This window comes from Cotesia glomerata, linkage group LG4 (assembly GCF_020080835.1).
Source record: "Cotesia glomerata isolate CgM1 linkage group LG4, MPM_Cglom_v2.3, whole genome shotgun sequence".
NCBI classification, from domain to species: Eukaryota; Metazoa; Arthropoda; class Insecta; order Hymenoptera; family Braconidae; genus Cotesia; species Cotesia glomerata.
The window spans coordinates 4,976,298-4,992,500 of record NC_058161.1 but is presented as its reverse complement, the minus strand read 5'-3'; the positions used below and the strand labels follow the sequence as shown (position 1 = coordinate 4,992,500).

Here is a 16,203-nt window from a genome sequence, read left to right as displayed (position 1 = left end):
AAACATCCTCTCTGATTTAAAAAAACTTCTACTCTCGCTAGATATTAATTCTAAGCGACTTGGTTATTTACACGTAAACGTGCTTTTATTATTATTATTATTATAATAATTATATTTTCTTGCTCGGAAACAAGTGAGTCGATAACTCAGTATTGAATAAATGTATTCTTTATAAATAAAGATATACACATTAATAAACGCCGAAGCGATTACCACATAAGAGTCATTCAGTCATAGACATCGACCCGTGGTTATGATGCGTTCTAAAATAAAATATATTCTTATAAAATAACTTTTTATAAGTAGAAGAGTAAGTCTTGACTTACTAGGCAACAATATTAATGCGTTCGAATGCTATACTATAGTATGGTACACTACCATACCGTAGTACCGTACCGCACTGATGCCACTTGTCCTGTTCAATTAAGACTACTCGTTCATATAAATACGAGCAACGAGGTACTTCAAGCATTACAAAATATATGACTCAGCTTATTCCCCTGCTGGGCGGATTCTTCGATAATACCTTGTATTACAGCTGCTCGCTAACAGTTAAGTTATAAATGTATACACTCGATGTACTTTATAATATGAGAGTTGAAGTATTTTAACACTTAATTCATTCTATTTGACGATAAAAAATTTTAATCATTAATAAATTCATCATTTTTTCTACTGTAAGTAATCCACTCTGATTATAGCTCTTTCAATTTGAACTTATCAACAAATAATTGAACTTATTGAAAAAAACAAACCAAAAAGTACTATCTATATATAATCATCGTTATTATTCACATTCGATACCATATATCAAGCATACTATTACTGCAACGAATCAATACTCAACTCCATCAAATTGGAGAATTTTTTTCTATATTATTTTATATATTACATCATTTTATTTTTCTATAAAATATAGTAGACCAACTTGAGTTTCTGATTGATGAAAAATTATTCCCAAAGGTCATGATTGTATTAACTGCTCCGAAAACATTATGGATTGAAATCTTTCATGTACGTCAATAATATATTGAAAATACTATAAGAGACTCCTCTTCTTACATTTAATGTAGTTATTAATTAATTTTACCCAGATAATCAGAGTATTCTAGCAAATAGTTGACATTCATTAGTATTCTACTGAGACGTGGCATGAACATTGAAGAACGATAAATTGACGACACTTAAGTATACATATTTACACAATCTGGATGTACACTCTTTAGTGCTATCTCTATGTGTGGCTTTCTTAAGGTACCTACTATAAGTAACTAGTAAAACCCGACTGATGATACGTTTATCTTCGTTTATCAAGTGTTGGTTCTATCACGGAACAACATTTTTAACATTATCGAATTTTATGAAGCCACATTTTGGAATACATTATTGTGTTTTTTTGATACACATACAATATCTGTCATATTTTTAGGTATTCAATTCTTTATTTAGGTATGAAAATAGTGTAGAGCATGAAAAAAATAAACTTTTTGATGATCTTATTTATTATAGATAATCAGAAGGTTTTTTAGTTCGAAGAAATTTGTTTCTAACTGATACATAATAATTGCTTCAGAGACATTGTTAAATTATTCATTTGTAGCTGTAATAATTAATCGATTGATTTTTGTTCTTTGAAAATCCAGATTTTCATACTCAGAATGATCATAATGATAAACGTTTTTTGTCATTATTATTTTTAAACGTGACATTTAGTAAACTGGAGATTATTAAGTTGTCAGAATTTTTATGTATATACCCAAGAAACTACACACATTAGCTATCTGTGCAGACGTGGCTTTCTAAATTTATCTGCTACAAGTAAGCAGTAGAGTCGAACAGCAGATTTACTTTATTAAATGTCGGTCGTATATAGACAACGATTGCTTTTTCACTCGCCCTCTATAATCGGATTTGTTTCTATAGAACACCAACTATACCCACATAACTTGTATTACATATAACGTTAAATTATAGGATAATTGTTTTAGAATTTATTACATCGAGCCTTGCAGCCTCGAGTTCACTGTTTAAACACCGTTTATACACCATTTATTAACCGTTTATGTGTTCCATTCTCAAACTGTAAATAAACAATGGATAAATGTGGGATAAGTTGTATATACACGTTGGATAACATGGTAAATACACGATCGATTCACAGTAAAGATAACATTTAAAAGATCTAAATAAAACTTTTTTTACCTTTAATGTGAAAATTTAAATTTCTTTTTTGGTTTTCTAATTAAAATATATTCATAATTCTCCTGTTTAAAAATAAAGATTGAAAAGAATTGATAATGATGAGATTTAAATTTTTTTTCCAAGAATTTCAATTCCGCTCTATAGGTCATTTTATGCAAAAGCAGAAGCTTTAAAAAATCTTAATTTTTCATATCCTCCATTTTTAACACTATTTAGTATCCAGCAAAAAAGCTTTTTGATAAATTTTATAATTCTTTCAAAAAATATCGAATTTTTAAAATTATCACTCAATTCTTCATTTTTTGCTCATAACATTTTCAAAAATGGTACTGATTAAACCTTTTTTCCAAGCAGTAGAGTTGAACAGAAGATTTACTTTATTGAATGCTGATCGTCCTACACACCGATTTCTTTCTTGCTTACTCGCTCTTTACGATTGGCTTTGTTGCTACAGAACACCAACTATACCAACATAACTTGTACTATATGGCACTAAGTTCTAAAATAATCGTTTTAAAATGTATTATATCAAAGGTTGATTCGTATGTCTAGTTTAAGAAAAAATCAAAAGAACGTCACTCTCGAAAAATTTGAAGTTGTTAAAAATGTCAAAGTTTTTAACAGAAAAAAGTTAAAAAAAAAAAAAGGTGTGTGTGCGATTCACACACGATAGAAGTGAAACTTCAGTGAATCGACAAAAGAATGAGATGAATATTTATAACAAGGGTAGGATAATTACAAAGTTTAATTGTTCAAAAATGAAAGTATTTTGATTAATTTTAAAAGATATTTTATATTTTATTTAACATATGTTACATAATCTATTACTCAAGTTCCATATTTTCAGTTTCAACAAATGATACAAGAGGCTTATGATAACTAAAATACGATACAAATATTTTAGTTTCAATTTGGTTGATATATCTTTGGAACACTGCATCTATTACCGTTTTTGATCTTGTAGTTGATTGAGTGCGATTGTTACACATTTTTAAATAAAATGTTGTATCGAGAAACTCAATCAAAGGAAGCGCTGTATCTGATGCAAAATTTATGTTAAAATCCCCACTTAAAATCATCGGAATTTTATCATAATTCTTTTTGAGAATTCGCGATACCTTTGGGGTATATTTGATCAAATTTTCATGTATAAATTCAATAACTGATTTTATTGATTGGTTGGGAAAGATGTAAATTGCTACGATCAAAATTAAATCTCCTTGGTCATTTCTGCTCTCACAGGCACATATTTCTCCAACTTTCGAAAGCTGAACAGACAATGATTCTAGCTGTTGTGCATTGAGATCCATTTGTGGCGTAACAACACGGGCTCCATCATTTACGTTGTGATAAATTGCTACTCCGCCTGCCCTCGTACGTGGTCTTTTGTAATTAACAACAATATTAAAATTTGGAATGTCTACAATATCTTCATTATTCATCCATGTCTCCGAAAGAATTAAAAAATTTGACGATGACACTATATTGTCATGTTGCAGATCTTGTACATGAGCTCGTAAGCTTTGACAGTTAAAGGTAAACTGTGACATCCCTTTTCTTTTATTTAAGAAATCATATAAAACATTTGTAATTGTCTCAAGTCGATTCAAGTTCAGCCTTCGAAATTCATGTTGTAGATCAATTGTAGATACTGACGCTCTTCGGTCTGAAAAACATTGATATATTAGTTTATACTTAAAACAGGATTAAAAAATATTTACACTTACCATTTATTACATCAGTCACATTGACACTTATATCTGAACATCTATTTTGATTGTTCAATAATTGTTTTTTACGTGCACGAAACTCGCGACTACGTTCTGTTGAACTTTTTGCTGAATTTTTTCATTTTAATTTCATTTTTGCGTCGATATTGACGACACATTTCGGCATTAGTTTTCGGCATTTTATAAAATTTATTATTTAGTACAAGATATAAAAATACTCACAAACAGTTAAATAATAACACACCACGCTATCTTACTAAAACGCTGTAATACGCAGCCGCATACAGTGTACAGTAAGCTCACGTAGTTTTCACATGCACTACACACGTTAAATGCTCAAATACAAGCACGTATTAAACAGTGTGCAATATACATACACACTGACATCTGCTCTCTCGCTCTGGCTCACAAATTACAGGCGACTATGCTTAGAAGACGGGAGTGGGGACGCTACGAAGTATGGCACAAAGAGGAGAGACCGATAATATACAAATTGTATGTATATTTCTGTCTCATTCTTTCCCCTGGCTTCATCCTACACATTTTTGTATTTGTGTCTCTTACCTGTCGTTTTTTCGTTGCATCCGGTTTGAAATCACAACGATTCTAAAGAAGTTTCACTTCAAAAAATATGTGTGTGTACCAGAGTACACAGGTAAGAAGTGAAACTTCTTTATCACATATCATTTTTTTACAATTTACAACTTCACAGAAATTGGGTAGATGAGACTTAAGAAAAAAAAATTTCCGGATTAAATTAAAGCTATTTTAGTATTATAGACATGCATACAAATAATATAAGTAACTCATTTTATCATTGTTCTTCTTATCTGTATTATTAAGAGAATAAGCGAATTTTCGTGGCCAGTGTATTTATATGATAAAATAGGTTTTTATAGTTAAATTTGGTATCGTTGGAAAAGTTTTGACCTGGAGTTGTGCCTTTTTAAGGTTTCATATCATTTTCACCAATAGTTAATTTATGATGATAAGTATTTAGGCTGAATTTGAAAATGCTCTATCTCTAGATACATAGTTAAGAAATGACCCTGTATTGACCCTAGTGAACTATTAACGTTGTTAAAGATATAAGCTCATCCCGATGATACACTCATCAAGACCTTTAATTTAAGTGACCACAACAATTTTTCATATATTTATATATATTACATATATGTATATATGTATATATGAATAATATATCAAAATGCATGTGGGTACTCAAATGAAAGGTCTTGATGAGTGTATCATCGGGATGAGTTTATATTTTTTAAAATATCAATAGATAAAAAAGTACAGTGCAATTTAACAAAAGTCATTATTTAATAAAGCAAAATTTTATTTATTTATAGTTCACAAGTCACGGCAGTCACATAGTGACTGCAAGGTTGCTAGATATAATTATTGTAATTCATTAATTATGATCTTATCGTCATTACCATTGTTGTCATTTTTTAGATTCTGCCATTATTTAATCTAAAAATTAATTAATCAGTTTACAAAAATTATATAAAGAACTTTAATATTCATATTTCATGCCATAACTTAGTAAAAATAATTCAAAGCAGATATTTAATAACTTACTCAATTACACAAGTTATGAGTAAATAATTGGAATTATCTATTCAAAGTAATACAATTATTTGATGACAGTTAATCTTGTAGACATGCAATGATTTTATAGAATTCAACATGAATAGATAAATCATTAGAAACGAATAATTAAAAAATATGTACATATACACATTTTTATTTACTAATAATTGTTTTGTTTTATTTTTAAATTATCATTTAATTTGTTTTTTCAATTGTTTTTAGAATTAATAATGCTTACTAGATTTATTCTTTACGGCGCTATACTGAATTTTGATAAAAAAAAATAACATGGCGCGTAATGGAAAATCGTGACGATTTTTTTTACATTGCTACAAAATTTCTCTCATACGTCGATAAAAAAGTTTCACTTAAAAAAAAAAAAATGGTAATTATCGAAAAATTTTCCTATTTTTCCAAAAATCCAAAAAAAAGCTATGAAGATATAATTTTAAATCACATTTTGTAACCAAGCCCACCAAGTACATTTAAAAACTTCTGGATTTGCTACAAAAGTTATTCCTATTTTGGAAAATCATAGTTTGGTTTTTTTTGTTCGACGTTTTTTTTTTTCTCCAAATAACTTTGTAAAAATAGATTTTGCGCTGCTTAATTTTTCAAATTTCTCTTGCTATAATTTATTTTCCACAAAAAAATGTCGTAAATTATCAAATACTGTGAGTTTTTTCTATTTTTTTTATACCAGGCGCTGGTTTAAACCAATATAGCCAAAGTTTTTTCTATAAATTTTTTTTATAAGTGTCACCATCTCGCGGTCATTTAAGAAAAGTATCTCAATAACTAAATAAGTTTCATCAGTTTGTCGACTATCACATATCAGTTGTTAGTAATAGTTCAACTTAAAGTAATGTACCAATATAACAATGGATACTAAATTTCTCACTACGAGACCTCTTTTTCTTTTTTTGCTGTATTTAACAAGCACCGACGCGCTTAATACGTTTAATTTTAACTGTTTGGAAATTCAATTTTTTGTATTTTTAAACACCCTACACTTTTTTGTCTTATGCATAAATAATATAAAAATATGACACGGAAACATTTACCTTAATCTTAACTTGTTTGATAATTCATGAAAACATTTTAATCTAAGCCAGCGTTGATCCACCATTTGTTGAATTTATTTTTACACTTTATTTCTCCTCGGCACTTGCAACACTTTATACTTTTTCGCTTGTTTTATGTTAATTACGTCTTAAAAGTTAATTTTAAAGAATTTCAAATTAATAATCCACACTAAAAGAATCTACGTCTTAGTTAATTACATTCCAATCTGCATATATGATAATGTTATTTTATACGGACTTTCCACTTATTCACAACCAATTTTCACCTTTTTTTTTTTTTTTTTTATTTAATAACTATCGCTCAACAATGCACTGATTAGCTTTTGTTTTTTGTTAAGATTATTAAATAACCATGTTAGATAAAATTAAAAACAAAATGACGCCACGTCCAATCTTATCCCTCTCACAGTCAACACAACACTAAAAAGAGAAGCGTCTCTGGTGCGGGTGCCGATGATCACGAGATTTCGTGAAAATTAAAATCTTTCTTCCGGTATATGCTGCCCTCTTAACTAATTTTTTTATTTATCCAACTCATTTTAAAATCTATTAAAAAATATACTACAACTACAAACAGAAGAAAATAGTAAATTAAAGCTTATAACATACATTTGTTAGATCGACTATTTATAATTATTTCAATCATTTTACCTAACTTTAATCGGTGATAAATTGAAAATACTTTATCGTAATTTCATAATCGAAAATATAAAATTATCAGTTTTTCAGTGAAAATTAATAATAATTATGTACTTATATGTTTTTTTTTTTTTTTTTTTTTTTTTTTTTTTTTTCATTCGTAATGAAAATAATCACACAAAGCTCTCTTTATTGTAACCATACGTGGGACCAATTCAAATTTTGATTGTAAAAATAAATTCAAATTACTATTTAAAAACTACTTATTAATTAGGAGAAATAAAAAGACGAGGCTAAAAAAAAGGTTTTAAGAAATAATTGGGTTTCAATAAAAAAATATCTTAAATGCATAAACGAATTTTTATTGCGATGTACAAGCTGTATGTTGATGCTCTCGACTTAAAATTTCGTATGACAGATTATTTATTCATTGATATTTATTTTTTATTTCAGCTATGTTACTGCTGCACTATACTACTACATATTGCTACTGTTTACATTTTATCTTCCAGTTTATTTTTTTTCTTTGAAATGGTAATGAAGCCTACGAACACACAATGGCTAATTCCCTGGTCTAATTTCTTCTAAAGTGTGTCAAGCTAGTATTTATTTTTTTATTCATTTTTACACCGTCTAATGATAAATTTATAAAAAAAAAAAAAAAACGTATGTAAAACAATAGCTCTACAGAATCGGCTCGTTCATTAAACAAGCTGTGCTAAAAATAATTCATTGAAAAGCGATAAAACTTTACATTTTTTCCACTATCCAAAATCGATAAAAATTATTTCTTCCACGCCTTTTGCAAATAAAATTAAACTTAATTGACGTACTATCGCTTTTCTTACTGAATTTAAAATACATAAAACAATTTTACAAACCAATCTAATAATAAATATCATATGTTTTTTTATTTTTCACTGACTCTAAGCAGTCTATTGGCACATTAAGCATCGAATAAAAAGTTTTGTAGGAAACAAATACTATTTTGTTAAGTTCGGAAGCTGTCTAGTATAAATAATTAAAAAATCAATACCCCTAAACATTGCATCGCTTTAAAATTTCGAATAATCGCACACATTACTAATATTTGTATACATTTTTAGATATTATTTTTTCGTTAAATAAAATAGACAATTTTTACTTATGTAATTTGTCGCAGTTTTTTTTTCAAAATTTAGTTAAATAATTCAATACTTAGTCATTTTTTTTTTTAGATATTTTTTTACGTATAGACTCTCGTATCTAAATACAGCGCTTAATATCCCAGAAAATTAATAAAATTATTTATATATTTATAATTTGTTGTTTACTTTTATAGATTAATCTGAGTGTCAGGTATCATATAGGCATCACAACTATATATCGCGTGTGGACGAATATATGTACTAATGAAATGACACTACGATTGTGACACCGCAGTGATCACAGTCACGCAATAAACAGTCAGTGACTTTACTTAATCAGTTATTAATAATTAATAATCATCCAATATATTATAATTTATTACAATAAATAATTATCATTTACTCTTCACTCTCTTATCGCCCGTAACATATTTATACTCATTAGCATTACTCAACATCAAATAGAGTCCTCTGCTAATAGTTTATAATTCTTCTTTAAAATTTACATTTAATTAACTTAATAAATGCAATCACTTCTCACAAAAATTTACACAATTTAATTCAACATTATTTTTCTAATTGTAAGTATCCATATACATTTATGTATTTATATTATTTATATATATATTTTATTTAATTTACTTTTTTTTTTAACTACCAGAATACAAGTCACCTAAATACGAGAGTTGAAGGTACGAGTCACACCGGCCATAAATTATACAACCTCAAACATAATTCTGTATCGAACAATATTTTACAAACCAGATAGGAATCTAAAAAATATCTTCGATGTCTGAAAATTTGCGGTCCCAGTACCCGCCGCGATACAGCCAGTCATCTAAACCAGTGTAGGTGTTCACTCCTGATTGGAACCACCTGGGTTCCGGTTCTGGAGCTTTTTTGTGCTTTTTAGACTTCCTACTGTCCCGCTGTTTCTCCTCGAGTCTCACTTTCTCAGCGGCTGCGCCATCCTGGTCTCCGTTTTCCAGCTTTCGGATATCTGGCCTCAACCTTGAGTCAGTTGGACATATCTTCTGGTTTAAACTCGCTTCAAGTTCATTCAGAGCCATGGCAAATTGGGTAAATTGGTAATACTGTAAATGGTAAAAGAAAATTTTCATAATAATTATTTTTGACTGAAAAAAAAATTGACTTGAATCAAGATAAAAATTCTTGAACTAAGAAACGGTTTTTAAGAGTTCCATGGTCTTAAATCAAGACAAAAAATTCTTTAATCAAGTAAAATTTACTTAAATCAATAAAAATTTTTTAACTTAAGAATTTTTCTACTTAAATATAGAAAATTAAGTTCTTCAAAATTATTTACTTGATTTAATTAAATTTTTAGTAATTATTTACAAGTGGGGTCCACCATTTTCATTTTCATTTTTTTTTTGAAGGAAATTTCTATTTGATTTTATTGTTATTTTTTTTTAAATATATAAAAAAATGAACAATTAAAAAAAAAGTTGATCATCACAATTTTAACAAATTTTTAAAAAAATTTATAAATTTTTTAGAAAATTGTGATATTTTTTTTTTTTTTTTTTTTTTTTTTTTTTTTTTTTTTTTTTTCAAATTGTTCGGTTTATTATGTACTTTTCATAAAAATATAGATCAAAAAAAGATAAAATAGAAATTTTATCCAAAAACATGAGAGCCAAAATTTTTGTCAACTTTTGAAGGCAAAAAAGCTATTGAAATTTCTATTTTTTTTTACGACCTTTTTTATCACAAATGCGCAGTAAAAACAAGCAGAATAAAAAAAATTTTTTAAATGTTCATTTTTCACCTAGATATTGCCATAAATAGGGTGCATAGAAAAAAAATTAACTTTGATCAAGAAAAAAATTCTTAAACCAAGAAAATAATTTTGAAAAGTTTCATTGCCTTGAAAAAATTTTTAGCTTAAAAATTTTTCTACTCAAACAAAGAAAATGAAGTTCTTCAAAATTATTTACTTGATTCAAATAAATTTTTTTTTTCTGTATTTAAATAATAAATAAAAATTAAATAATTACATCTGCACTATTGGCAGGTCTTGGAGTGGCTTCCCACAACGTGGTGGAACCGGAAATCTCATCTACTGGAAGACAATCTTCGCCGTCAGTTGACTCGTCAATAGCGTCCTGATGTGACGGCTTGAAAGCGCCTATTGTCAAACTATTGAGCTTAGCAAGGACTTTTTTATGACCTGGACTACCTATTGGACTTTTAGCTTCCCGTTTTATCCTCTCCAGCGTTTCGTCGTACAAGCTTGGCTCGCACGCGCGTAATTTTTCCGTCCATTTTCCGTACAAGAAAACTAATCGTTTTTTTCTGTAAAATATGCAAAAAATATTTGCTTAGTTTTATTAACTAAGATGTTGATGATATTTTCAGGAACCTACTCAGAGTCGGTGATGAAACCTTCAACGCGATGTAAATCTTTGCCACTAGAACCAGCGCTCTTGAATGACAATGTCGCCTTGAGATTAGCTCCACCGTGTTGCTTTATTTCCAAGGCACCCAGTTGCTCCATCCACAATTGTCCAACCACTACGTTGTGTAGAATACAGTTGACATTTTGCCAAGTGTAGGCCTCTTTCCATTTGGGCAGTTCAACTGTTACAATGCCCTTTGGATGGATTTCAATATTTTTTCCCCAAAATTTAAGCTTCGGGTGTATACTTCCGTGGAAAATAAAATCGTCGCTGTCCGCGTGGAATGCTGAGACTGGTGGATGATGTGATACTTGTTCACATAAAATTCTGGATGTAGAAAATAAGTACAATAAATACATTTCTTCTTTTTAATTACTTGTATTAATCATTAATTTTTTTAAATCTTTTCTACCGTAGGTTTTATTAAGATAAAAATTGTTTAAATGGATTTAAAAATCCTGGAGTGCTTATTTACTTGAAATACTAATTATTTACCTGAAGTCTTCTCGTTCCAGTTCATAAGTTTCGCCGAGTAATGGATTAAAAGGTTTGCCAAGTCGTTCCCAATTAGAGGCAAGAGCACTTACAGCAAAAGCAGAGACGTACTTGTAAAATAAAAGATATATAATTCAGTGAGTATATTGTTGGAATATAAGATAAATAATTGAAGTAATGGCTCAAGTAATTTGAAGATTAGATCGAGTACTAAAAAGTAGAAGCTCAAATTACAGGGGAAATGTTACATACTATTCAGTATTGTAATTACTCATTACTTTTTCACCTTCGTCTCATATGGTACTGAAATTTACAGAAATCTAGTTTTTTTTTTTTAAATAAATTAATTATTATAAATGTTAATACTAAAAAAAAATATAAGAGCGACTTTTTAAAATTATTTTCTTAGTACTGTCTTTTTTAAATAAAATAAAAAAATTATCAGGTGTCTGCTGATTTCAGTATCATTGTTTCATTTAATTCAATACCTGTGGAGTTTCTATAATTTATTGATTATCTTAATTTTAATTTTAATTATAAAGTTCAGAACATTTATGGAACTAACTTTAAAAAAAAGTTTTACTTTCAGTTCTTTTTAAATTTTATTTAAATTTAGTTAATATTCTTCAAATTTTTGTGATTTTTTGTAAAACAATTGTTTGTCAACACTTCTTTCAAGTTTTATTGGCTTATTTTGTCTTATTAATACATATAAAAATGTTTTTTTTTTTGATATTTTATAATTGTTTTTTAAAAGAGAGCGCTGTTTTTGTAATTTTAGTTCCATAAATGTTCCTAACCGTTACTATAGGAACATTAATGAAGAAATAAATGTTGGATATTTATTTCTTCACTCGAATGTTAATACATAATTTGAGTAAATATTTACAAGTGGGGTTGACCATTTTAATTTTCATTTTTTGAACGAAATTTCTGTTTGTTTTTATTGATATATTTTTTTTAAATACATAAAAATATGAACAATTTAAAAAAAAAAAGTTGATTATCACAATTTTAAGAAATTTAAAAAAAAATTTATAAACTTTTTAGAAAATTGTGATATTCAACTTTTTTTTTTTACATTGTTCGTTTTTTTATATATTTAAAAAAAAATATATCAAAAAAAGATAAAATAAAAATTTTATCCAAAAACATGAGAGCCAAAACTTTTTCCAACTTTTGAAGGCAAAAAAGCTATCAAAATCTTTATTTTTTTTTTCCACAACATTTTTTATCATAAATGCGCCGTAAAAACAAGCAAAATAAAAAAAACTTGAAAATGTTAATTTTTTACTTAGTTATGGCTCGAAATGGGGTTGTAAATAATTACCATAATTTTTAATTAATTACTATAATAACTAAGAATTAAAAATAATAAAGAATTAATAGAAATTAATTATATTTTAATAAATTAAAATCCAGATAATATAAAATAATAAAATGAAAATTAAGTTAGCTGACATTTAAGAATTTTTAGATTTTTTTTTTATTGAAAAAATTAATACAAAAAAATTTCATTTGTAAAAAACTTGAAAAACTGTAAGTGCAATTTTTAAAAAATATTTTGTTGTTCCAATTTAAGTATTGAAAAAAAATAAAAAAATTAAAAACGTCGGCTAACTTTAGTATTATAATAATAAATAATAATAAAAACTTACTTCAAGTCTTTTCAGAGGTGTTTCTTCAGCAGCCGCTAATTTAAGCAGTTTAGCGTACTCCATATACTCAGCGACTCTTTGAAGGAATGAAAGAGGTTCATTAAAGGTGACTGGCATCACGATCTTACTGAGGTCCTTGCCCAGTGAAATTACCGAGCAAAGATTCACCTCGGAGTGTCCACGCACTGGTAGCGTTGATCTTCAGTTTGTCACATTGTTACGCATTGTTTGTTTTTGTTAACGCATTTTGTTTTTTGTTTATCGATAACACAGTCAATTCAAGTTAATAACAATATTATCATTAATTATAACATTAATAATAGTAATAATAACAGTAATCATAACTCAGTCTAGTGAATGTGATTTGCAACGACCTACGTGTGCAACGAATTGCAATTGCGTAAGAAAAAATATACGTGGCACCGATACAATAATATATATATACATAAAAATCTATGTATCTCTAAGCTGAGACTCTTATACCGAGCCACTAAAGTCGTTAACAAATTCAATTTTCACAGCATTACTTTTATTTATTCATGCATACACTTTAACCAACTAATATCTATATAAATATATGTTTATATATATTTATACACTTATTTATATACATACATACATACATGTATCTTCTTTGTATCAACTGAAAGCTTTATTTTTAATCTTAATAATCATAAGTGTGATTTCTAGCATCAGCGTTAAAAAAAAAATTATTTTTATAAAAATAAATAATAAATAAACATTCCAAAAAACTATGTCAGGACAAAGCAGCTAATTAAATAATCTAATGAGTGTGGGACCAACCTGTACGAATGATTTTCTTTAGCCATGATTTGTATATATTATTATTGTTATTGTTATCAACCACCGCTTCAGATAATCTGTTTAAATAATTATTATAATGATTATCAAAAATATTGACAATATTTATTAATTTTAAAACAAACTCTTGAACTATTTCGGCGAATTTTATAAATTCATTACTGCAAATATTTCTTCCAACAAATAACCAATTATTAACGGCCAACATTACTCTTTAAATTCACAATTATTTTCATATATATTCTTCCCAACTTTTAAACTTTTTAATAAAACCAAATAGTTTCAATGAAGATAATTTATAAAAATTCATATTGTCACCACTGTATTGCAGAACCTAGAATGAATAAAAAAAAAATAAATTAATAAATGCAATATTACCACTTCATTACTAGACTAGTATGTCGGCTGTCAGTGAGCGTTGAACTTTGATGATTTAATGAAATAAGTAGCACATTTTAAAAATAAAGAAGAAATAAATAATTATTAATATCAATCTACGTGGATATGATGAGCGTACACTGGTTTAGCCCCTAGTTTTCGGCCCTGTTACCCTGTCCCATCGATTTCCAACATAAAATTTTAGATCTCGCGCACATTTAGGCGAGCGGTCTATCAAGAGAGCTCGCTTTACCTTGATTTCTGCTCAACTAGTCCACAAGGAACATCAATAAATTCGAGCATGGGTAAAACACTAAATTCAGTGGTGCTAGTCCAGTAGCCAGCATTATGGAGATGCGCGTTCTTCCTACCTGGACTAAGCATGCGCGAAGACACATACATTGTTACATTTATATTTATACATTGATACATTTATATTTATACATCAACAATACATCTTATTATTATTATTTAATACAAAATACATTCAGACTCTCGATAGTTAAGTTTTTATGCCCGATTTGCACATCAATGCACACAGATAAGGCCACTTCTTCTTATTGTAAACGTATGGAAGAAATACATCAACAGCTAGAGATGTCACGACTCAGTCCTAGAAAATGTTATTGTTATTATTATTATTGTTATTTTTTGCATTATGCTTGCTATCAAATCAATGTAACGACAGATGAGCAGCAAATGTATGCACGCGAAGAATACGTTTGGTCGATGACCGAAAATTATTCTTCACTCCACTTTCTATGAAGAACAACCTTTTTTTTATTGATTGACAAGGATGATGATGTTTTTTTTTTTTTATAATTAAACTTAAGCTTAAAAGCTTAGACAGGCGGGAAGCCGAATCAGAGGGCTTGATAATTTGTAGATAAAAGCTAGGTCAAATAAGAAATAGTCAATAATTGTCCGTGACAGGGGGTTACTTTACTTTGTTCTTTGTTTTATGTTATCGCAAAACTTTTTGTTGTATGAAAGGTAGACATGGATTGAAAAACATCAGACAGTTGATGAAGATAGTTGGTACCGTACATTTGATTTAAATTCACCGCTCAGTTACGCGCTTCTTATACTGCTCTTTTCATCGGATACGTCACGGGGATGACTATAATTTTTGGTAAGTTATTATATATGATAGTTAACTTAGCAGATATCTAAAAATTGTTTTAATTTTTATTACAAATTAATTATTATAAAAAAAATTGAATCTTAAAAATTCAGGTTTTTTTTTATTTTTACATAGGGAATTTTTTAATGAAAATTAAGATAAAAATTATTTTATTTAAAAAAAATTGACTACAAAAAAAAAGAAAAAAAATTTTCATTTGTAAAAAACTTTAAAAACTGTAAGTGCAATTTTTTAAAAATATTTTTTTGTTCTAATTTAATTATAGAAAAAATCAAAAAATTAAAAATTTCGGCTAACTTTAGTATCATAAATAAAGTTAGCCGACATTTAAAAACTTTTTTATTGAAAAAATGACTACAAAAAAAAAAAAGAAAAAAATTTTCATTTGTAAAAAATCTTTAAAAACTGTTGATGCAATTTTTTAAAAATATTTCTTTGTTCTAATTTAATTATTAAAAAAACAAATTAAAAACGTCGGCTAACTCAAGTATCATAATTTTTTATATCAAAAATAGCCGACATTTTTAATTTTTTAAGTTTTTCTTTAATTATTAAATTAGAATTAAATAATGTTTCTTAAAAATTGCATTCATAGTTTTTTACAAGTGAAAGTTTGTTTTTTTGTAATAATTTTTTCAATAAAAAATTCTAAAAATTTTTAGTTGACAGCTGACATAATTTTCATAATTTAGTTGTAAAAATTTAAGAAATTTTTAAATTAATTTTAATAAAAATATAAATTAATTTAAATTGTATTTTATATTTCTTCACTTAATTATGAAGCTAAAGTTAGCTAACTGTCAATTTTTTGGATTTTACAACAAATAAATTACTATTAAAAAAAAATATTTAAAAAAAAGGCAACAATAAATTTTTTTGACATCTACTAGTAGAATTTTTTAGA

At 27.4% G+C, this 16,203-nt stretch overlaps 2 protein-coding genes across 4 annotated transcripts; both read right to left on the bottom strand.

Moving 5' to 3' along the window:
• Positions 1–2,975: 2,975 nt before the first annotated feature.
• Positions 2,976–4,411, bottom strand: LOC123264300. Its single transcript, XM_044727535.1, has 2 exons — positions 3,930–4,411; positions 2,976–3,868 (listed from the first exon to the last, which is right to left on the bottom strand). The coding sequence occupies exon 2, from the start codon at positions 3,750–3,752 to the stop codon at positions 3,027–3,029; it is 726 nt and encodes a 241-aa protein (XP_044583470.1). The 5' UTR covers positions 3,753–3,868; positions 3,930–4,411; the 3' UTR covers positions 2,976–3,026.
• Positions 4,412–7,593: 3,182 nt separating this feature from the next.
• LOC123264294 (oxysterol-binding protein-related protein 2) lies at positions 7,594–14,463 on the bottom strand. Of its 3 annotated transcripts, XM_044727523.1 has the most exons (8): positions 14,295–14,463; positions 13,903–14,111; positions 13,760–13,836; positions 12,956–13,154; positions 11,298–11,407; positions 10,770–11,129; positions 10,401–10,698; positions 7,594–9,473 (listed from the first exon to the last, which is right to left on the bottom strand). In XM_044727523.1, exons 3-8 carry the CDS (start codon positions 13,783–13,785, stop codon positions 9,153–9,155), a joined length of 1,314 nt encoding a protein of 437 aa, XP_044583458.1. In that variant the 5' UTR covers positions 13,786–13,836; positions 13,903–14,111; positions 14,295–14,463; the 3' UTR covers positions 7,594–9,152. The 3 variants fall into 3 exon arrangements, with proteins under 3 accessions (XP_044583458.1, XP_044583456.1, XP_044583457.1); XM_044727521.1 differs by lacking the exon at positions 13,903–14,111 and having other exon boundaries at positions 14,156–14,463; XM_044727522.1 differs by having other exon boundaries at positions 13,760–14,111; positions 14,276–14,463.
• Positions 14,464–16,203: the final 1,740 nt, after the last annotated feature.

Coding starts and splice junctions, on each gene's coding strand:
- LOC123264300 (XM_044727535.1), bottom strand. CDS start 3,752: ATGTCACAGTTTACCTTTAACTGTCAAAGCTTACGAGCTCATGTACAA.
- LOC123264294 (XM_044727521.1), bottom strand. CDS start 13,785: ATGGCTAAAGAAAATCATTCGTACAG. Junction 11,408..12,955: donor CACCTCTGAAAAGACTTGAA/GTAAGTTTTTAT, acceptor TTATTTTACAAG/TACGTCTCTGCTTTTGCTGT. Junction 10,699..10,769: donor GGTTTCATCACCGACTCTGA/GTAGGTTCCTGA, acceptor CATATTTTACAG/AAAAAAACGATTAGTTTTCT.